The 24715-nt window shown below is 37.9% G+C and overlaps 1 protein-coding gene across 1 annotated transcript in view; it reads left to right on the top strand.

Annotated features, from left to right (window-relative positions):
* The window catches only part of LOC124774601 (extracellular sulfatase SULF-1 homolog), a 449198-nt gene that overhangs the window by 316869 nt on the left and 107614 nt on the right, over window positions 1–24715 (top strand). Inside the window, exon 6 of the mRNA XM_047249494.1 lies at window positions 370–545. Coding sequence (XP_047105450.1) covers window positions 370–545 — 176 coding nt within the window. The remainder of the gene's footprint in view (window positions 1–369; window positions 546–24715) is intronic.

Here is a 24715-nt window from a genome sequence, read left to right on the forward strand (position 1 = left end):
TTGTAGGCAACCGCAAACATTTTTTCACGAAGGCAGTGACCGCCTTGTCTCATAGCGGGATAAATGTGTTAACAGTGATGGATATTCCTTTTTAAATAATAAACAGTACTTACTTTTATCCATCTGTCTCCTTTTCATTTGAGTGCGCCTTATAACTGTTAATAAAAAAAAGTGCTAGCTAACCATTTCCTGTTGAATTGTATAAGCAACAGTTATTTAATTCAAGAAGTTGTCCTATACGAACAACTCATAAAGTACAGTCAAAATGGAATCGACAGGAGCCTCAAAAATAATGGGAAAGAAGGAATTGGACAAAATCTAAAGAAACTATAAAAACTAACTCCTAATCTTTTTTACCTTTCATGGCAGATCTACCAAGAGCTGAAGGCACTGGGTGAATTGGACAACACTTACCTGGTGTATACATCGGATCATGGCTACCATTTGGGCCAGTTCGGGCTTGTCAAGGGCAAGTCGTTCCCATTCGAGTTCGACGTTCGTGTGCCATTCCTGGTGAGAGGCCCTGGCGTGCAGCCAGGCACAGTGTGAGTATCCCTAGTCTAGCAATGCCTACATCACTTAGTATCCCTAGTCTAGCAATGCCTACATCACTTAGTATCCCTAGTCTAGCAATATCTTCATCACTTTCTGGGACTTGGTAAAGCTTTTCAGCAAGGTAACTGATTCATATCTATAGATGTTAATTATGCCTCTGTTATCTGTTCAGGGGCATATCCAGGGGGGGGGGGGGGGGGTAGCCGTTGGGCTGCAGGTCAACCCCCGTCCAGAACTACGCCTGTTTCTTCTTAATCTCAAAGAAAAGTCTTTGCAGCAAAGCTTTCAGACTTAAAGTCCTCAAAAATTTTCACGCTGTCGTAGTTGAGATTATAATAGATTGAGGAAATACCTTCATTTACTTTAGACAATTTGGAGATGACACAGTGACGCAAAATTTCTTTGAGCTTCCCCTCCCCTCTGCCCCACCCCCTTGGCCCCCTTTCTCAAGGCCACAATCCTGGATTCGACTCTGTCTCTGTTTTATGTAAAATGTTGATCTAAGATTCACAGCTATAACCTCAAGAGATTTGGGCAAACTATTGCAGTGAAAATTTTAATCGCATACATGAGTTCAGTGTGTTAACACACTATCAAATCGCTAACTGAAGACTTTTCTCACCTGCATAATTTTTCATTAAGCATTAATTTTTCTTGTACTATATACAGAAATGTTAATTTGACATATGAATAGATTTGGGCAATTTAACAAATCCTAACTAATGACACAGTACACTATTTTACTTGCCTGTCCATGTTTCTTGTAAATGAATCAGACAAAGAACCTTACCTATTTATTCTGACACTAGAGCAACTATGGGAATATATTATGGAAACGATGCATTGTTTGAAATGACATTCTATAGCTCTGTGAAAGAGCAGAAGACTATTTGCAGTGAACTTCTTCAAAAAGTAGTTTGAAAATGTGCAAAATGTGAGGCTACAACAATACGCCAAAACTGTGTAGCCTCAGATGCACCATATGAGGTTTATGTGACAATATTGTTGATCCTGCCAACCATGGCATTTACGTTTAGTACATCATTTTGGGATTTTTGCAAAAAATTGAGTGTAATCACTTAAAGGCACCAAACTATTATATTTCAATATTCAAGAGCTATCAAATACTCTTAATAAAGAAACCTTGCTACATTTAACAAAACTGGAGAGCTCAAATTTAAGACACATACCATAATTATGAGAATCAATATAAAGTATTCAACAAATTTAGTCCTTTTTACTTAGTAATGTCACTAACCTATGCCAACTGTCAATAATCACATTCAACTGTAATTTGGTAACTCCAGTTGAAAACACTATCAGTCTGCTTCTGCAGTCTATATACAAATGTGTGAGCATTTCATGTTATTTCATAAAACTTCATCAATTGTAACTATAAAATGAGTTGCTGTTCATTAACAGTATCCCACAATATGTAACAGATATGTCAAAATATGTTCAACAGTACCTGTATAGAGTGGTATAGGAATTCCAATATTTATCACAAACTACTATGTGAATTGGTAATCCAGCATTAAGAGCTAGTGCACATCTCATAGTTTTATTTATCCTCCTTCTTCCTCATCAGTCAATGTTAATGTCCATATCACTGCATTTTTTAATGTCAAAAGTATCTGGACACCCTTAAAAACATACTTTTTTCATATTAGGTGCATTTTGCTGCCACCTGCTGCCAGGTATTCCATATCAGCGACCTCAGTAGTCATTAGACATTGTTAGAGAGCAGAATAGGGCGCTCCGCAAAACTCACAGACTTTGAACAAGGTCAGGTGATTGGGTGTCACTTTGTCTGTACGTGAGATTTCCACACTTTTAAACATCCCTAGGTCCACTGTTTCTGATGTGATAGTGAACTGGAAATGTGAAGGGACATGCACAGCACAAAAGCGTACAGAGTGACCTCGTCTGTTGACTGACAAGACTGCCGACAGTTGTAGAGGGTCATAATGAGTAGTAGGCAGGCATGTACCCTGATCACCACACAGGACTTCCAAACTGTATCAGAATCCACTGCAGGCAAAAAGGAATGCAAATGTCTCAAAAATGAGATTGGTAGGAAGTGTAAAATGGCTAATCAAGGATGGACAGAGGACAATTGTAAGGATGTAGAGGCATATATCACTAGGGGTAAGGTAGATACCGCCTACACGAAAATTAGACACCTTTGCAGAAAAGAGAACCACCTGTATGAATATCCAGAGCTCAGATGGAAAACCAGTCCTAAGCCAAGAAGGGAAACCACAAAGGGGGAACAACTATACAGAGGGTCTATCTATACAAGGGCAATGTAGTTGATGGCAATATTATGGAAATAGAAGAGGATGTAGATGAAGATGAAATGGGAGATACGATGCTGTGTGAAGAATCTGACTGACCACTGAAAGACCTAAGCCATAAATAAGGCCCCGGGAGTAGACAACATTCCATCAGAACTACTGATAACCTTGGGAGAGCCAGCCATGAAAAAACTCTTCCATCTGGTGAGCAAGATGTATGAGACAGGCGAAATACCCTCAGACTTCAAGAAGAATTCTTTACAGATGAATGGAAAAACTAGTAGAAGCTGACCTCGGGAAAGGTCAGTTTGGATGCCATAGAAATGTCGGAACATGTGAGGCAATACTGACCCTATGACTTATCTTAGAAGATAGATTAACTAAAGGCAAACCTACATTGCTAGCATTTGTAGACTTAGAGAAAGCTTTTGACAATGTTGACTCAAATACTCTCTTTCAAATTCTGGAGATGGCACGAGTAAAATACAGGGGAGAGAAAGCTATTTACAATTTGTACAGAAACCAGACTGCAGTTATAAGAGTCAAGGGGCATGAAAGGAAAGCAGTGGTTGAGAAGGGAGGGAGACAGGTTTGTAACCTATCTCTGATGTTATTAAAGCTGTATATTGAGCAAATAGTAAAGGAAAAAATGAAAACTTAGAGTAGGAATTAAAACCTGTGGAGAAGAAATAAAAACCTTGAGGTTCGCTGTCAGAGACAGCAAAGAACCTGGAAGATCAATTGAATGAAATGAACAGTGTCTTGAAAGGAGGATATAAGACGAACATCAACAAAAGCAAAACGAGAATAATGGGAATGTAATCGAATTAAATCAAATGATGCTGAGGGGATTAGATTAGGAAATGAGAAACTTAAAGTAGTAGATGAGTTTTGCTATTTGAGGAGAAAACTAACTGATGATGGTCGAAGTAGAGAGGATGCAAAAGTAGGCTTTTAGTGGCAAGGAAAGCGTTTCTGAATAAGAGAAATTTGTTAACATTGAGTAAAGATTTAAGTGTCGGAAATCTTTTGTGAATGTATTTGCATGGAGTATGGAGTATTTGTATGGGAGTGAAACATGGAAGATAAATAGTTGAGACAAGAAAGAGTAGAAGCTTCCGAAATGTGGTGCTACAGAAGAATGCTGAAAATTAGATGGGTAGATCATGTAACTAATGAGGAGGTACTGAATAGAATTGGGGAGAAGAGGAATTTGCAGCTCAGCTTCACTAGAAGAAGGTAGGACACGTTCTGAGGCGTCAAGGGATCACTGATTTAGTATTGGAGAGAAGCGTTGAGTGTAAAACTCGTAGTGGGTAGACCAAGAGATGAATACACTAAGCAGATTCAGGAGGATGTAGGTTGTAGTTGTTGTTGTTGTTGTTTTTTGGGGAGGAGACCAGACAGCGAGGTCATCAGTCTCATCGGATTAGGGAAGGATGGGGAAGGATGTCAGCCATGCCCTTTGAAAAGAACCATCCGGGCATTTGCCTGGAACGATGTAGGGAAATCACGGAAAACATAAATCAGGATGGCCGGATGCGGGATTGAACAGTCATCCTCCCGAATGCGAGTCCAGTGTGCTAACCACTGCGCCCCCTCGCTCGGTGCTGTAGGTTGTAGTAGTTACTCAGAGATGAAAAGGCTTGCACAGGATAGGGTAGCATGGAGAGCTTCATCAAACCAGTCTCTGGACTGAAGACCACAACAACAACAACAACAACAACAGACTGGCCTGCACAGAGTCCTGACCTGAATCCTATAGACACCTCTGGGATGTTTTGGAACACCGACTTCGTACCAGGCCTTGCCACCGGACATCGATACCTCTCCTCAGTGCAGCACTCCATGAAAAATGGGCTGCCATTCCCCAACAAACTTTCCAGCACCTGACTTAACGTATGGAAGTTGTCATCAAGGCTAAAGGTTGGCCAACAACCATATTGAATTCCAGCATTACCGATGGGAGGCACCACGAACTTGTAAGTCATTTTCAGTCAGGTGTCTGGATACTTTTAATCAAATAGTGTACATTAGTAATCCACAATCAACTTGACGCCATTTGGTGGAAGATTCTTTTGGAACCACTAGCTTATCCCCCCTTCATATGTTCCATTCGCAAATGTTGTACCAGGGTAGAATGGATTATCCATGAACCTCTGTATTAGCTCTATTTACTCGAATTTTCTCATTCTGGTCATTTTGAGACATATGTGGGGGAGAGTAATATGTTGTCTGGCTCTTCCTGGTACATACTCTGTTGTAATTAGAATAGTAAATATCTCTGTGATTCGCAATGCCTGTATTGATGTAGGTCAAAAAGATAAAACGAGAAGCAAGCTTTCTGCATGTCCACATCTATTTGTAGAAGACAAGAAGAATAAACAGATATATGTGACTTCTCTACAGTTCCAATACAGGTGACAGATGAAACACATGAAAATGCGTGAACTCCACAAAGAATTAAGGAATTATTAACACATGGACTAATGTGGGCTTTTCAATTGACTTCTCGAATTTTTTCTTGTACTCCTTCATGTACAACTGACATTGACGCAACAAACTCGTAACTTTGAGCCCTACACAATGCAGAGTGCAGCCCATACTTTTCCAGGTACTGTTGAATATCTTTTGTTTGTCTCACATCAACTGGAAACACCAGAAGGATTCTCAAACTTCCACAATGTCATTATCTATATGGACATACCAAATTGAATTATTTGTGCTTTTCTGTTCTCATCAGGAGAGCTATCTACAATTCAAAATTTTGCCATAATATTTAGCCCTTTTTATATCTGCAGTAATTTTTTCCTTAACATGTTCACCCAAAATAAAAATAAATTCATTTTTATCCCTTTTGCAAAATAAGGAAGCACACTCTTTAACCCATTAGAGGACTTTCAATATCGGTTCATATTTCACCATCAGTACCAATTCTAAGAATTTTTTTCTTTTTCCATGAAATGTTTTCATGATGACTGCAGAAATCAAGGTTTTGCTGGGCTAAGAATAGGGGCTGTAAAATGTTTCTCCACTTCTTAGTCTCCCAACTTTCTGATTATCTGTGTCAATGACCGCATTAAGTTTTTATCCCATAGAAAGTGTTCTCCATTTTTCTACATTTGATAGTTATTCAAGTCATGGGTTATGCTTTGATATGTATGGATTTAATTCCACCACTAACAGAGAGAAATTTATTTTTGTTGTTTTCACCCTGAGAGGCAAATAATTGGCAGCAAAAACAGTACAGTAACTTTGTTGATGGTGTGTATAGTATCCCTCTCCATAAATATTTTACCTCACTGACATGAGAGTAAAAGCACAAGGAAGTGTTCCTTTAGTGTGTTTATCTGGTCTTTCTATACATTCAAAAGGTAGCTCTTTGTTTTTTGTACTTCACTACCCTTTTCAGTAATCACATTTCTGATATTCTCTGGAACAGTATTGGTCAACGTGTAGTATCATTTGATGGAGAAGTAAATGTTAGATGCATGAAAATTATGTTCAGTCCCAGTATTTTCTCATCATTATTATCTTCATTGTCCTTTTCTTTTTGTCACTTGCATCAAACTCTTCATTAAAATCACATACATTAGGCTTTTGACTTGTGTCTCTAATTTCAACATCAACATTTATCTGTGCACCAGAGCCAGATTCGGCAGTTTGATTACTCTTTCCTCTGCCACCTTTATTTTCTGCACAATATTTGGAGAAAGATCCAGTGAGTGATTTAGCCTGTCAGTCTTTGCTTTTCTGAGCTTTCTTTGGTGACAGCCAGATTGGAGAATTATTCTCACTAAAAAAAGATTTGCAAGATTATTTTCATGACACATTTTCAAACCACTGTAATTTTTTCTCTTTATATATCCTGTAGGTTTGTAGCAGAGAATGGATACGTTACGTATTGATCATAAACGTGTGCTCATTGTCAAATGAGTATTGTTTATAGTGTTTATATAGTGGCTGACCATAAAGATAAAAAAGATTATTCTTACTTTACTGTATCATAAACCATTATTTGTTTTGTTAAGTATCAAGATTTTAAAATCTGTAACATATTTTACAATGAAGCGTTATTTTCTTTAACACAGTGTAAAGAAACAATCTGATGTTTTCAAATGATTACAGAAGTTTAAGTGTCCATGCATTTCTGATCCGGATAGTATACAAGGGAAAATCTCGAGATTTTAAGAATCTAATTAGAATTTAGGGTTACTTGGGCTCTTCTTAGATACATGATAATGCAATCACAGTTTAAACCTACTTAACACACCACAACAAAAATCTAAGAAAATACTGCATCATTTACTTATTACTCCTAATCGAGCTTTAAGAGGAATGAAATGAAATAAAGTTAACATGCAACTAAAATTATTCTAAAGCACAGACATTAGTGGACTGTTCGGGTTTTCTCTGTTGTAATTGGTATTCTCCATTAGTTTTAAATGGAAGGCAAAATGAATTTCTGCAGCAACTACCATCTTCATTTGGTCTTCTAACATGTTATGGGTTATAACATGATTTTATGACGGTATGGTTATTGATTGCCCTCATTACTATTCTTTAATAGGTATGTTTTTCTTTTATAAAAGAAATCCTCACATAATTTCTCTGTTGTTCAGATCTGTTATTTATGTTTCACACTGAAGCCACCATAGTGGGAGTGGGGTGCACGCCTTTAAGGTGCTGTCTATAATTACATAAAGATTTGAGTGATATTGGGTGTTCACCTCAGAAAATAAAACATTACGAACTTTTGGTACAGTTAGTTCTGGCATATAGGGTGTAGCAGACACTAACATTGATCGTGATGTCTCCAGGTGGTAAAAACCATTGCTTAAATGTAGATGATTCTACTCTAGTGCGTAATATAAACTATTTAATAATTATGTTAATTTTTAGAATGTACTCGTAATACTTTGGTTCAAAAATTAATAAATCGCGGGCTAGCTCCTCACTGCAGCTACACTAGTATTTTTAAACTGTACTTACAGTACATATTTGTAGACAGCATAGCTGTCAAAAATCGTTTGATGTGGAATAGAACCGTTTATGATTCTACAGCATTTAAATATCATGCAACGCTTTACAAAAATTCTAAACATACCCCTTGACAATTGCTGTGGCCTAATCATGGGCAAGTAGGCACCTATGTTTATAGTTTTCATATGTATGCTGCCTCTAACTCTAAACTGGCTCTTATTTGCTGAAGCTGGTAAGACTCTTAGACTTACGAGCAATACTCAAGAATTGCTTGAACATTCATTCAAAACGTTAGGGATCTTAAGTTAAACAGAGCCTGTTATGTAACACTGGTAATATAAACTTATATTCTTGGTGATAACATACTCTGTTAATCAGTGTTGTTAAAGCTCAGAAAATTATAGCCACTAGTACTTTCAGGAGGTTTAAGGCAGAATAATTTATTTTTACTTACATTAAAGTCTAACCTCCAATAGTAGAACTAGATATTGCAATGTACAGTGTACTTGACACCTAAAAACATTTCGCGTCGTAGCAATATTTGATGCCTGCAGGTAATTTACGCGTGTATCGAGTTTCAAGTCGCAAAATCTGTTATTATTTTTCCTGTTTCTTAATTTTTGGCGTAGCTTTTCTGAAATAACCGTGCGCTTTGGCAATAATCCTCACCTGAATGATTTCAGTAGACGCTATATTGAAAATTTTGCCGGTGTAATTTTGACTGCAGCGAGTACAGATTTCAGCTTTGGCGTCGGTTTGAGTATTCACATGTGGATTCAGGCCAAGGCTCTACAACCGAGGAGTGGAGTATATCTTTGGTTTCCACTCTTTGCTACGCGAGAGGAAGTAAATGTAATCCTTGGTGGAATTTGGGAGCCAGGTGGTGGTGTGTGAAGAGGTTCTAATTTTCGTCGTGTTTTGGGTGAAATTATCGTGGACAGTGTTACTACGGAATACACAGTACATATCATACAAGAGCTATTTGATAACGACAGTTGCATTGAGATTCCATATAACTGTTGCTCGTGCTGACGAGAAACTAAGCCAAGATGTCTGGACGTGAAGGTGGGAAGAAGAAACCTCTGAAACAACCAAAGAAGAAGGAGCAGGAAATGGACGAGGACGACGTCGCTCGTAAACAGAGGCAGAAAGAAGAGGCGAAAGCTCTAGCAGAAGCAAAAGCAAGAGCAGCTCAGAAGGGCCCTCTTGGCGGAGGTGGAATAAAAAAGTCTGGTAAAAAGTGATTGACGCAGGAATTCGCAGTGTCTTTTTTTTTCTGTCAGTGACGTATGTTACTCGTGCAAGAGGAAACGCAAAAAAAAAAGAGATTGAATGCTATTGTAATTTCGAAACGTCCAGAAGTATGATAAAATCTTACAAATATGAAAGTCACTCGGGTTTGTAATTTGTCTGTACTGTTCAAGTAATGGTCGTTTTCCTGAAGTTATTCTTGCTTTGTGACTTTCTTTGATACTGCCAGACGTGATGTGTGTGATGACTTCTAACTATTGAACTGTTGAAAATGCCATACTTCTGTTACTGTATTGTTCCCAGCATTTATCTTTTTTATATCTATTGAGAAAATAAATGTCTTTAGCTGTATATAAACTCATTTCATTAATTATGTACACACACACACACACACACACACACACACACACACACACACACACACACCCCTTGATAAGAGATCAGTTTTGTGTTATAGAATTAATGTGTGTTCCACTCTTAATGGTCACATTTCAGTAAAACATTTATTTTCCTCTTTGCCTAGTTTGATGTTGAGGAAAACAGCTTTCATACTTGAATCATTTGAAATACTGCCTGGCTATAGTTTTTAAAGGCAAGCTATATAGATTTACAATGGATAGTTTTAGGAGACACAGATAAATGTCATGACGATAAACACCTGGAAAAGGAATACTGTGTATTCAAATTATCACTGGATTTGATGTAATGTTTGCTCCCAGATTATGCGAAGTTATGTTTAGCATGTCGGCTTTGAATGGAAATTGTTATTCAGTGTGAAGAACTCTATATACTTGTGTTTGCAATGAGAGCAGACACATTTATGCTGTAATTTGGAAAGCTTTGTTTAATCCGGCCCTTTCCGTCATGAAGTGTTTTTCTACTGTTCTTTGCATGTGAATAGTGTTTGACAAGTGGATGAAAGGACGATAAGCAAACTTTTGCTACTCAGCATTAGTGCTGATAAGGCTGCAGGTAATATGACAATGTTGTGTAAAATGTATAGTTCGAACAGAGGTTGATTTTAGAAAGTTTTCTGCCCATGCCTTGATACTCGGGAACTAGTGAGGATGCACAGTCTAATGTACTTTTAGCCCTGTTTGTAAAAGTTACTTGCACATTAATGCACAACTAGGTCCATGCATAATAGTGTTGCATTTTATTTGCATATGACCCCAATAGCAGTTTTGATAGCTATTGACCTTACCTGTATAGGATATTTGGTGTACTTTTTTTAAAAACCTTTAAAACATTAATTACATTCCTATGATTAACTACTAGTTACTTTTTGGCATTGCTTAGTCTTCTTCAGGCTGTTGTTTCTGGTATTTAGCTCAGTGTGTCCCACTTTCTGCCCTTGGAGCTAAATTTGTTACACCTTCTGTAGTGTCAGTCTTTCATTCTGCTGTCTGTGTAGCCATTAACTGTATTTAGTAATCTAATTTCAATCACTATTAATGGTTATAAGTAAACCATAAAAAAGTAGGAAGCCTATTGTTCATTGTGTGGTTTTCCAATTATTTTTTAGTATGTCAAATTACTGTCCTACCAATATTTTCTAATTTTGGTGATAGCTTTTCCCCCCTCTCCTTAGATCATCTTATACCAGACAAAGCAAAGAGAAACACTGAATGTTCTAGTATTTTTCCAAACACCATGCACAATTGTTGTTCTTAATTGAATGGTGCTCCTTGCCCTGTGAAATGTGGGTCACGAGATACCTTATAAAAATAATTTCACTGGTGCCTATTTGGAGTTGAAACAGTGTTTGTAGTGTCTATTCCAATTTCTTCTTATCTCTTTTGTTATTGCCTACTAACCTTCTTTATAATATCATAGGCCTCATTTCATCATGTGGAGTGAAAACTCCAGTCCCACTACTGTGGTTTCACACTGTTTGCATCCTGGGGACTAGTGTAGCAGGGGATACAACCCGTCGGCTTTGGACAATGACGTCACAAGTCGCCAAACGAGAAGCGATTCTTCTTAGTGTTGTAGCTCCCTTCAGTAGCTGATAAGTGTTTTTTGGCTTTAAAAAAAAAAAAAAATCTCACGAGATAGAATAAACAGATCCACTTTATTAAGCAATCAGTAAAAAAACGAAACTGAAACATAACAGCAAAAGCGAAAATGGTAAACTGCTCTCTGGCGACTTGTGACGTCATTGTCCAAAGCCGACGGGTTGTATCCCCTGCTACACTAGACCCGCATCCTGCATCCGCAGTTTTAATATTTTGTAAATGTGTTGCATTCCATTCATTGGCTCTTCCTCCCTTCCCCCATTTTCTGTCAGTAAATTAAAGAACTGTAGTAGCAATTAGGTGTCTGTCTGCGAGGGTATTTCACACAACTCATTGCTGTGTTGTACTAAGAGGTACAATGGGCAATGCTTGGAACTGGAACATGGTCCTACTTAATCATCCACATTAAGACCACAGTTTCTTTTACTAATATTTTTTTGGTTGCATTTGTGGGTCACCATGTGTTAATGACATGCTTTCTGCAAATAAACATTGTGTAATTGGTTTTGAAATGCAGATAATTAGGGTGCACACAAAGTTTGGATGTTGCTTACGAGTTTCAGTATTTTGCATTTCTCTACGTGTCACTCCTTATCCACCCTTTAGCATATTTAGCACTGACTTTGTTGACTGCTTTGCTCCCTTTAAATTGAGTAGTGGACAGAGGTCTTTGAAAGAATTGCTCTTGTGTCAAAGTAAATTCCAACATGCCAGCTTAGCTTCATCATGTAAGAATGAAACATTTCTAGTTTTTTAAATAAGCCCTGACAGTTTAATTTTCAAAGCAATGCCAGACATGTTATGTTAATTTGTAATAAATTACATAAGTGCTTGCTAAAGGGCAATGATGATTGTAATTGCCTGATAAATCTATTATCAAGTGTGTGTGTTTATTATTATTTGCCAACACAAAATTGAGTTCTAAATATAAATTCAGTAAAAATTGAACTGTAAGAAACAGTCCACCTCAACATTTTCATATATGTGAAAACATGATCTACTGGGCAGCTGAACCTACTGATGCTGGATAGTGTCTATAAATCATGATCTCATGACTGACAATATTTTTATTGTCTATATAATCCTTTTTTGGAATCTGGAGAGTAGTCTGAGCCCTATATTAGATTGAGAGCTGACAAATTAGTGTTGAAGGCTTCAGTTAACCTATATCTGCATGTGAATATTAAAGTTCAGAAAGCGGAAAGACTTACCTTAGGGGGAAAAAAGGACAGGTATACACTCGCACACACGCACATATCCATCCACACATACAGACACAAGCAGACATATTTAAAGACCCCTAAGGTAAGTCTTTCCGCTCCCGGGATTGGAATGACTCCTTACCCTCTCCCTTAAAACCCACTTCCTTTCGTCTTCCCCTCTCCTTCCCTCTTTCCTGATGAGGCAACAGTTTGTTGCGAAAGCTTGAATTTTGTGTGTATGTTTGTTTGTGTGTCTATCGACCTGCCAGCGCTTTTGTTCGGTAAGTCACCTCATCTTTGTTTTTATATATAATTTTTCCCACGTGGAATGTTTCCTTCCATTATATTAAAGTTCAGAAAATTAGAAAATGTGTTAAGCTTAGGATAACATAGCAGCAAATACTACTCAATAAATATTTTTAATAAGTTGAAATTAATGAACCTGTCATAGGAGACCCAGTATGTACTACTGTTTGTGTAAAGACTTGAATTTAATGCAAGAAACAGGATCAAAAGAGTGCTTTTCTATAGTTTCAGTAGACTAAAGCCAATAAACTACAGCTTTTGGGCAGCTATGTTAGATGATGCAGCTACACTCTTCCATTTTTAATTGAGATGTTGCGCAGTTTAGACAAGGCAAATTTTCTATGAGGTATATCAGAAAATGTTCATTCAGTTTCGCGATATAGTTACGGGAAGGTTCAGGGAAAATTTGAGTTACTTTGAGTAGTGCATACTCTTACAATTATTAATGGCTTCAGTTTAGCCTTTGTATGTTGGTGAAAATACTGTTTTAATGTCAATGGTAAGTGTAAACCATTTCCCAAAATTATACTACATGGTTTCCCACAAAATTGTTTTGAGCAATTAGCTAATGGGACCACATCGAGTGCAAATAGCTGAGATAATAATTATACTAGTTCTCCAAGAAGAAAGCAATCGCCATAGTGTCATGACACAGTAATCTGTGACCACATAGTGGTTGTAGTGAGGTTGAATACTGTAATATCCAAATCAACTGAAATTTAAAAAAGCGTAATTTATCTTTCTAAAATCCCGTTAATTTTTTTCCCTACTGTGTATCAACTAAATGGGGCTCATATTCAGAAAAATTGTTAATGGCTGTGCTCATGAACCATGTGAAAACACTATTTCAGAAGCTATAGAAAGAAGCATGCCACATTTAAAAGAATGTCAAATAAAGAAATGTTAAATTTTGTTTACAGGATACAGCACAGAAAGTTAGATTGTAGATTTGACTAAGTAACTAAGGATTACAACTACGAACAATTTAATTTGGATCCATCACACAGAAAATGCTGTGGTGAAGGTGAACCAAAGACTGCATTTTACTAACAGAACACTTACACAATGCAACAAATCTACTGACAACACTGTGTACACTGTGCTTGTCTGCCCTCTTTTCAAGTGTTGCTGCATGTTACAGCATCTTTACCATATAGGCCATCAAAAGGTTCAAAGAAGGGCATTTTATTTTGTATTATTTGAGGCAGGTGAGAGGGAGTGACTGGTGTGATCACTGAGTCAAGGTGGCAGGCATTAAAACAACAGCATTTTTAGTTATGGCTAGACCTATTCTTGAAACCATGAAATTTGCCCCAGCTTTCTTCTCTGTATGCTAAAATAGTGAGACATGACCAGAGTGGTAAAATGGTAGAAATCAGATCTCTCACAGAAATATGTGTTTGTTGCTCCCCTAAGTTATTCTTGAGTGGAACAGTAGAAAAATAGTCAAAGTATCTCTTTGCACCCTGTGTCAAACACTTGATTGTGTGCTGCAGAGTAAGTATGTAGATGTAGAAAGAAAAAGAAGTGGGCATATGGAGGAACCCGGGCAGAGCTTTTCACTCACTCTAATGTGAAAAAGTTGTGCCAAAATAATCTCATTAGAAGGCTGTGTGAGGGTTTCTGCTGTCTTGAAGTTTGCTTTTAACTTATACTAGATAGAACATCCACTTGTTCTTACTGTTCTTCGTGTAATGCTGCTTTTACTATGAGGAGTACAGACTATATACTCTGGAAGGAACCTGGTGTATTGGCCACACTACAACTCACTCAATTTACAACTTAATCATGTCACTTGACCATCTCCTCTGACAGATTTGTCACCATACTATTCATTTTTCTTCAGTCTACATTCTTAAATCTGTGCTGACAAAGAATTGTGGCACTTCACCAGGGAGGATCTATGTGGTGCGACGGGTGGTACTGCAGACTCTGAGCAGCTCATTGTGACGTCTGAAATTCATCAAAAGAGCATCTTTCACTGCCTCAGAACAACCTAGGAGGGTCTTGGACATAAAAATCAAACCCATAACCATCTCAGTACCTTAACTAACAGTTGCTTAAATCTAGTTGAATGCCAATGATGAACAGTTACTTAGTTATATTAATTGCTAAGTGTGTAAGTGTTTCACAAAACCCTTGAAATATTAACAAACATGTCTGCACTCTTATTGTTGTTGATCCATACAAGTCATGTATGAAGTAAACTTCTGGAACTGTACTACACGGAAATATCAAATCAGGATTCAGGCCGTGCATCACTGCTCTGAATAATGGCTATATACAGTAAGTATAGTATCATTGCAGTTTTCATGACTAAGTTTTAATCTGGCTTGCAAAGCAATGAGTTACACAGCAATACGCACTCTCCATTGTCTAATAGACTTTAAGACAATAGATTTTCATTAGTTTTAGTAATTTTTGCTTCAGAAAGTAACTCGCAAGTAGATGTTACCACAGTGTATTTGTATGTTGTAATCCAGAAATTTCTATAATGCATAGGCATTAAATACTCAAGCAAATCTTCATAGTTTCGTTACATGCCCTGAGTAAATGCTTTTTTATATGAACAAACAGATAACTTCTATTTCCGTAATCAAACGTGTTAATGCATGATCCATAATAGCAAAGTTTTTGTGGCTTCAGTGAAGAAAATCGCTGAAGAGTAGTGAACCATACATAAACTTCAGGTGCTTTAGCCTCACAAAAATTGTCAGGATAGGAATAGTAAATGATAAATCACAACTTGACAACAAAAGCAGGAATTAAATCAATTACAACAATGTTAAATGTATTCTGATTGCACGAAGTGATATATTTGGCTGAAAATCATGAAAGTAGGTTGTGTAAGTGGAAGTGACCTGGAGACACTGGGAGGCTTCAGCTAGAGATTTTGAAACCAGATTTTAAACTGCATAGCATTTCTGACCGTAACTGAAGAAATTGCTGAAGGTAGGAAACAAAAGACATGGGACCTCAACAAACTGAAAGAACCATAGGTAGTTAAGTCTCAAGGGGAGCATTGGCAATGCTCACTGAAAAAATTAGAGACTTTTGGAGAAAATGGAAACACCTGCATGAATATTAAGAACTCAGATGGCAAGCAAGTACTAAGTAGAGGGAATGACCGAAAGGTGGAAGGAATACATAGAGGGTCTATACAAGGGAAACAATATAGTAGGAAGAGAAGAAGAAATATATACACATGGCATATGTGAGAAAAATTTTGCACAACTCAATAACGACCTAAATCAAAACAAGTCCCCTGGAGTAGATGAAATTCCCTCAGGACTTTTGGGTTCCTTGTAAGAGCCAGCCAAGATGAAGCTATTCCACCATGTATGCAAGATATATCAGACCGTGGAATATCCACAGACTTCAAGAAGAATGTAGTAATTACTGTTCCAGAGCAGGGAGGTGTGAATATTAATGAATTATCAGTTCAGTAGTTGAATGTCACAAAGTGCTGATACAAATTATTTGAAAAGAGTGGAAAACCTGGTACAGTCAGATCTTGGGAAAGTTCAGTTTGGGCTCCGGTTAAATGTAAGGAGGTGAGGTAATGTTCACCTTAAGATGGGTAAAATAAAGGTAAACCTATGTTTATAGCATTTGTGGAAAGCTTTTGAAAATGTTTACTAAACTACATTCTGAAAGTCTGATGATAGGAGGGATAGAATACAAGGAGCAAAAGAATATTCGCAACGTGCACAGAAACCAGACAGTAAGTATAAGAGTCAAGGAACATGAAGAGGAAGTAGTGGTCAATGAGAAGCGAATGAGACAGGATTGTAACCTACCCTCCATGTTAGTTAACCTGTGCATTGAACAAGCTGTGAAGGAAGCTAAGGACAAAACTGGAAGTTGAATTAAATTTCAGGGATAAGAAATAAAAGCTTTGAAGCTTGATCATGGCATTGTAATTGAAGATCTTGGTGCAAAAAGGGGATAACTCCACTTTTTCCCTAACGTGTATCAGACCATATAAGCTTTAGAATCTTATCCCATTATCCCTTCTTTAGGAGGGAGGGATCAATATTGGAGGAATTCTTATTTTGCACTGAATGTATATGGTCCAGTCATGTCAATGAGATTACTGTCCATATTTGATGTCGGATATGTGAATTGTGAGATATCCCTTTTTGCACGGAGGCCTTCAATTCTGTCAGAGACTGCAAACTACAGGGTGGTTATAATTAAGCTTTGGCTACTTGAGAGGGCACCTCTGAAAAACAAGTGATCGCAGGGCAATGAAATTTTGTGGAAACATTTGTAAGGGCATGCGGTAGAGAAATAACAAATAAACCACTGAAAGAAACACATTTTAATTTCCACATGAGATGATAACATATGTTAATTGCATATCACATTTACATTCCAGGTTACAAATGTTGCTCAGTGTCATGACCAGCTACAGCCATGACAGCCTGGAAGTGCACCAGATATATCATTTCACAATTGTTTACAGTAATTATTGAATTGGTGGGCAATAGTATGTTCAACTGTCATTACACAGCATGTGCACTCCTTGAAGATTGCGCATTGCATCCAGCATTCTCAGCTATGGCAACAGTAACTGTGTCAACAATTTGTGGTGCAATTAGCCATCAGTGTCTCCCAAGAGCAGTTCTCAAATCTCCAGAGGACATCTCCATATTTTGTGAATGCATCAATACTCATGAAGATTGGCAGCACTATTGCTGCTGTTTTGATAAAACAGCTTTGTCCAGAATTGCTTTGACTGTTTGTAACTATAATGCACACAGATTCTTGTGTTTAAACCATATCTTACCATACCAGTACCAGCACCTAATGGCAAGTCATGACACTAACACTACTAACGAAGAAATTTGTGCAGTGCATCATTCATATAAAGTTGGGTACCCGTACAGTGAACAGTTTTCTGTTCACACAGGCTCAAGTAGTGAAAAATTATAACCACCCTTTTCTTGGAAGAGCAGTTGAACAGAAGTTTCTTGGTATTGATGTTGTGAGATGAACAGTAATAGAAGTAAAACAGGGTAATTGAATGTAGTGAAACTGAATCATGTGTGCAGAGAGGACTGGATTAGGAAATGACACACTACAAGTAGTAGATGAGTTTTACTGTTTGGGCAGCAAAATAACCAACGATGCCTGAAGTAGAGGCAGTACAAAATACAGATGGGATGCAGCAAGAATAGCATTTTTGAAAAAGAGGAATTAGTTTAAATGTTGAAAAGCAGTCCAGACAAGAAAAGAACAGAGGCTTTTTAAATGTGGTGCCACAGAAGAATACTGAATATCAGATGGCTAAATCATGTAACTAACGAGGAAGCACTGGATCAAATTGGAAAAGTAAGGTATGAAATAACTTGACTAAAAGAAGGAATCAGTCAATGGGAGTGAAGGAACCATCAGTTTGGTAATGGAGTAGTTACTATGAAGTTGAATAGAAGGAAAGCAATGAAATTATGAGGAAGTATACTATGAAGTGGCTGGTTGATACTTAGGAAACAAAACACAATTAAGATTTCTTTTCTTCAGTAAGTTGCTTGGAAACTAGAGATTGTGAATGACAAAAGGTGAGTAAATCTAACACCAGGCAATTTGAAAATGGTAGAAAATGAAATTAGAAAACATTCTTGTTTACAAAACAAAATCTTTACGCTCTTTTCCTTAAAATTTTATCTTTGGAATGAACTATGGCTGGTATTCTAGAGCCTGACAAAACCAGTACATTGTATCATGCCCATGTGCAAGTCTGTCTGATATACACACTAAGGCAAAAAATGATACACCAAGAAGACATTTTCCAAATGGGACTGAAATTACTAGATGTGATGTACATGTACAGACAAACAAACAAATGAACAATCAATCCCAATTTCAGAAAAATCTGATGATTTATTCAAGAGAGAGAACTTCAAAAATTGAGGAAGTCAATAATGCAGTGGTTCACCTATGGCTTTTCTGCAAGCAGTTATTTGGCTTGGCATTGACTGATAGAGTTGTTGGATGCCACCCTGAGGGATAATGTGCCAATTTCTGACCAACTGGTGCATTACATCGTCAGATCCCCAAGATGGTTGGAGGGCCCTGCTCACAATGCTCCGAACATTCTCAACTGGGGCAAGGTGGGGTTTGGCAAGCAGTAGAAACTCCCACCATGAGCGGGCAGGCATTATCTTGCTGAAATGTAGGCCCAGGATGGATTGCCATGAAAGCCAATGAAATGGGGTGTAGATTAACATCGACATATTGCTGTGCTGTAAGGGTGCCATGGATGACAACCAAAAGGGTCCTGCTGTGGAAAGAAATGGCACCCGAGACCATCACTCCTGGTCTCTAAATGTCCATCTTATACAGATGGTTGCGGGACCTCAGATGTTCAAGTACAGAATATCGAATCAAATATTTTTCAGCCATCTTAATTTGCTCAATAAAAATAGCAATTGGAAATTAGTTGACATTCATCATTCCTGGTTGTCAGGCCATATGGCGGGCGACAGTCAGGTTGGTATCCTACCACTGTCAGTGACGTTTCCAGACATATCTTGGGCTGAGACCTCATTGACTGAAGTAAAATTATTTTCAGTGATGAGTCCCATTTTCAAAGGAACCCCAGCAACTAGTAGAGATAAGCCTGGAGATGTTCCAGGCTTAAGCAGCACCAAGATGAATAACTGCTTGAATAAGGATCAGAAGTGGACCAACATGTTATTGACTAGCTCAATTTGTGACACTCTTTCTCTTGAATAAATCATCCCATTTTTTCTAAAACTGTATGCATTTGTTTGTCTATACATGCACATGTCATCTACCAATTTCCATCCCATTTGGATAATTCCTTCATGGTTTTGTTTTTCCTCCTTAGTAATTATAGTAGAAAAGTTCTGGTAGAATTAAATGCTTTAGGAGTTAAGGAGATCAGTCACACATAGCATAAGCATTGAGTCATAGATGGTTATGGGGGGGGGGGGGGGGGGAGAAGACCCTTGCTGGCTTTCTGAATCAACACTACAGATAATACACAACAACATGGCATCCTGAGAGGAGAACAAAGCATAGTACACGCATAATAATAGATGTTGTTATTGTAGCTCAGCTATCACTCTAACATTCTCTTTAAGAAAATGCTTTAGTGATGCAGCCGTACAAACAATGTGCAAATGGCTCTAGGCTAACACCAAACGTCTTACATCATTACCTGAGAAATCACATTGCCTTGACAATACTAAAAAGATACTTTATAGCCAAAATACTTTGTTTTTAATTCTGGAATATGGTTAGTCTGTGACACTTTGTGTAGATTTTTGTATTGTGGAATTACACTATTATGGATTTTAGTGTTTCTTTTGTAATGAATAACTGGAATATCCAAATGTATAAACAGTGCCAGCAGTGGACTATAAAATGTGGTACTGACATCGGATAATAGGCACATTATCCATGTGACTACAACATACCACAGATCTTTATTGGGAGAAATAGCACAACACTGCAGCACTGCTGTAAGTGTATTGCAGTTTATTACCACAGCTCATCAGTATCCTCTGCAATGGTCTACATGCATTTTCCATTGTAGAAGTTACTCTTTCCAGTAAATCAATGATTCCTATGAAAGACACGCCACTACAGGTGCAGATAAACCAACTGTCAAGAAATTGAATTTTTTTAAAAAAACATCTTAATGAAGTCCAGAGTTGTCACCAGGACTGTGGTACTCTAGTAAAGAAGAAAACAAACTACCTTCAGTCACTAATCGTAATTTTCATCTCAATGCATTATGCATTTAATGCTCTGGAGGTTTGAACGATTTATGTAATTTTTTTAGAATCAGTTTACCACTTGTCCTTTTAAGCAAATGTAAGTATATTACATGATGATACATTGCGCTGTACTGCAGCTACAAATTTTGCAAAACTAAGACAAAAAAGAGTATAACTTACTGTTTCCAGCAGTGATAACAAAGTGCCTGAGGTACAGCATATCTAAACATATTTACTTGCTTCACTTCTGTGCACCATCCAAAGTTGACTTTTCCATTTTGATGCAAACAGCTGCAAAATAAAATTCAATCTGTTTGATTTGAGCCTATGATGTCCGTTATTGCAGTGGCTTGCAGCTTCCTCCTGTATTGATTTTTAATGCATAATGTTACATTAAACTGTTATTCTGAATCATGTTAGCTCACATATTGACTATCACTTATGATGATTTCTTCATTATGTAATTTTCAAAACCAGATATTTACCTTTTTGGCATTGGTCTCTATATAATGTACATATTAAGACAACAACATTTGTGCAAAAGATTTTTAAACTTCATTTTCTAATAATTATGAAATTTTCCATAGCTAATTTTGTGTGTATTATTTTTTCTAAAGTCAGAATTTGAAAGAGGATAATAGCTGAAATACTTGTGGTACATGTTAAAACTGTCTGCTAGACTGGTACTTGACGATTTTGTTGAGAATTTATCTTCTGCTTGAGCTGTACGACTCCATTTATTGGGCCAACACCAAACTTCAGCCTCTCAATCCTTCTCTGCTTCCTTTCCAAATTTCACAAAATTTTTCTGCTGAATCTATTAGAATAGACTAGACCCATGGATAAAGGATGTACGTGCAAGAATGATTTAATTTCAACTTCAGAGTCCCAATTTCTCACAATGTTGATCTCAGTGACTGCTAATTAGAAAAAAAATAATAATAATAATGCTGGAACTGGGTAAGTTACTCCAAGATATCACTTCTTCCAGGAGTTCTTTAAAACACTTTGTGGAATGGCTGGCTATTATGGAGTTAGAAAAAATTACCAAAATGCTGGAACATGGATTTGGTCCACAAACACTCAATTGGAGTAGCACTGCTAGCAAAAGGCAGATACCCATGTCACGCAGAACCAAATTCATTTGCAAATGTTTGGTACAGCAGTTCCCCTGCTGAGAGTAAAGTTGAAACCTGATAGTCAAGGAAGGCAGCATTCAGTTACAATTGTGGACGGGGCTATAATCAGTTACTATACGTTGGCTTTTCTTTTAATCACACACACTTTTTATTTGAAATCAACAACAAATTAAAATAATGGCAATAATTTAAGAATTGTTTCGCGGCTGAAGGCCTTAAACGCCAAGAATGGCAATTATTTAAAAAATTTAACAAACATTCATAAAAGGATGTAGATGAAGATGAAATGGGAGATATAATACTGCGTGAAGAGTTTGACAGAGCACTGAAAGACCTCAATCGAAACAAGGCCCCAGGAGTAGACAACATTCCATTTGAGCTACTGACAGCCTTGGAAGAGCCAGTCCTGGCGAAACTCGACCATCTAGTGAGCAAAATGTATGAGACAGGCGAAATACCCTCACACTTCAAGAAGAATATAATAATTCCAATCCCAAAGAAAGCAGGCGTTGACAGATGTGAAAATCACCGAACAATCAGTTTAATAAGTCACGGCTGCAAAATACTAATGCGAATTCTTTACAGACGAATGGAAAAACTGGTAGAAGCCGACCTCGGGGAAGATCAGTTTGGATTCTGTAGAACGTGAAGCAATACTGATCCTACGACTTATCTTAGAAGCTAGATTAAGAACAGGCAAACCTAAGTTTCTAGCATTTGTAGACTTGGAGAAAGCTTTTGACAATGTTGACTCTCTTTCAAATTCTGAAGGTGGCAGGGGTAAACTATAGGGAGCAAAAGGCTATTTACAATTTGTACAGAAACCAGATGGCAGTTATAAGAGATGAGGGACATGAAAGGGAAGCAGTGGTTGGTAATGGAGCGAGACAGGGTTGTAGCCTCTCCCCGATGTTATTCAATCTGTATATTGAGCAAGCAGTGAAGGAAACAAAAGAAAAATTCGGAGTAGGTATTAAAATTCATGGAGAAGAAATAAAAACTTCAAGGTTCGCCAATGACATTGAAATTCTGTCAGAGACAGCAAAGGACTTGGAATGGACAGTGTCTTGAAGGGAGGATATAAGATGAACGCCAACAAAAGCAAAACGAGGATAATTGAATGTAGTCAAATTAAGTCGGGTGATTCTGACAGAATTAGATTAGGAAATGAGACACTTAAAGTAGTAAAGGAGTTTTGCTATTTGGGGAGCAAAATAACTGATGATGGTCGAAGTAGAGAGGATATAAAATGTAGACTGGCAATGGCAAGGAAAGCGATTCTGAAGAAGAGAAATTTGTTAACGTCGGGTATAGATTTAAGTGTCAGGAAGTCATTTCTGAAAGTATTTGTATGGAGTGTAGCCTTGTATGGAAGTGAAACATGACGATAAATAGTTTGGACAAAAAGAGAATAGAAGCTTTTGAAATGTGGTGCTACAGAAGAATGCTGAAGATTAAATGGGTAGATCTCATAACTGATGAGGAGGTATTGAATAGGATTGGGGAGGAGTTTGTGGCACAACTTGACAAGAAGAAGGGATCGGTTGGTAGGACAAGTTCTGAGGCAGCAAGGGATCACAAATTTAGCATTGGAGGGCGGTATGGAGGGTAAAAATCGTAGAGGGAGACCAAGAGATGAATACACTAAGCAGATTCAGAAGGATGTAGGCTGCAGTGGGTACTGGGAGATGAAGAAGCTTTCACAGGATAGAGTAGCATGGAGAGCTGCATCAAACCAGTCTCAGGACTGAAGACCACAACAACAACAACAACATAAAATACAGACGCAGCAAATAATGTTTTGAAAACAAGCCAATGTGGTCGCAATTAGAATTTTAAGGCAAGTAACCACAGTCATGGCTGAAGGCCTTTAATTCCAAGAATGGCAATTATAAAAAAAAAAGAATTGACAACATACAATAAATCAGGAAATATAATAACAAAGGTTAATTCAAAAGGACAAGCAACTGATCACCAAATAGGTGAAACAAATGATGGTAACTTGGTAATACAATAATAAAATAATAACACAATAAAAAACACAAGGGCCAGTCACAGATGGTGCTCCAGGAATCGGCCTCTCAATAGGTCAAGCCAAAAACACTTTGGCAAGCAATGAGAAATGCAGCCAAGAGTTGCATTCACACCACAAGATGGTAACTCAGACTAGTGGCTGTCTAACGAGCGACTAATGATAATCTTGGTGAGGCTACCTGGTGTCCAATAAACCAATTGCAAAGATGTAAAAATACGCCAAAGCCAGAACTGGCGGTCTGGGCTCCGCCCACAGAATACTGTGCTTAGAGCCCAGAACAAGAAAGGAATCACTACCACCAAGATAGAAGAATCACCAACCAACCTACAATCAAGAAAGCTGTCAAACTCATACGCCTCACTGGACAGCAGCGGCAAGGCAAGGAAACGTACACTGCCGTTACGTACACTAACCCCCAGAGCAGGTAACTGGGGCATTAGCGGCCACCAGGCAGGAAAATATCGCTGGTTGAACTTAACAATTGTAACAAGCTGAAGGTAGTAAATAGTAATTAGAAGCCCAGGAAAGCTAATCAGATCCGCCTTCCCCTAGCACTCCACTCGCTGCTCTTTGCCCTGGCAACATGACGAGCAGCAACATGAACCCAAGTCACTGGAGAATCACAAGATTTCACAATGGTGGAGGTTTGTCTATTTGAATTGAAATGCACTCAACTTAAAACTTGCGGGATCCAGTTTCAACGACGTCGTGCACCCTCATGACCACAGCCCTTCAATCCGGCAGTCCATGCACACTACCAGTGGTCCTGGCGTGTTCTTGCTCTTTGTGGACCTGGCTCCTCCTGCGTCCCCAACCAAACTACTCACTCACATGACACAGGAGAACGACGACGTCACCCCAAAGATAGGGCCACAGTTACTACATAACCATAACGCTGCTGCTGCCACTAGCAGACAGGGAACGCTCGCGAAACCAAGTGGCACCAGTCAACACAAGAAGAAGACAAACAACCGCAACCATGTCAACTAAACGATATAGTTTGGCCTCCAACAGAGGATGGAAACATACAACAGCACCAACGCGAGCCAGAGAACGGCTCAAAAGTTTTCACTGTTTACAATGGTTATTCCAAAGCACCAAAAAAGCTTCAAAATGTATGACAAAACTAGTGGACATGGTCCAGAAATAAAATTTCAGATTTTTAAGACATATTAGAA

The sequence above is a fragment of the Schistocerca piceifrons genome, chromosome 2, assembly GCF_021461385.2.
Source record: "Schistocerca piceifrons isolate TAMUIC-IGC-003096 chromosome 2, iqSchPice1.1, whole genome shotgun sequence".
Taxonomy (NCBI): domain Eukaryota; kingdom Metazoa; phylum Arthropoda; class Insecta; order Orthoptera; family Acrididae; genus Schistocerca; species Schistocerca piceifrons.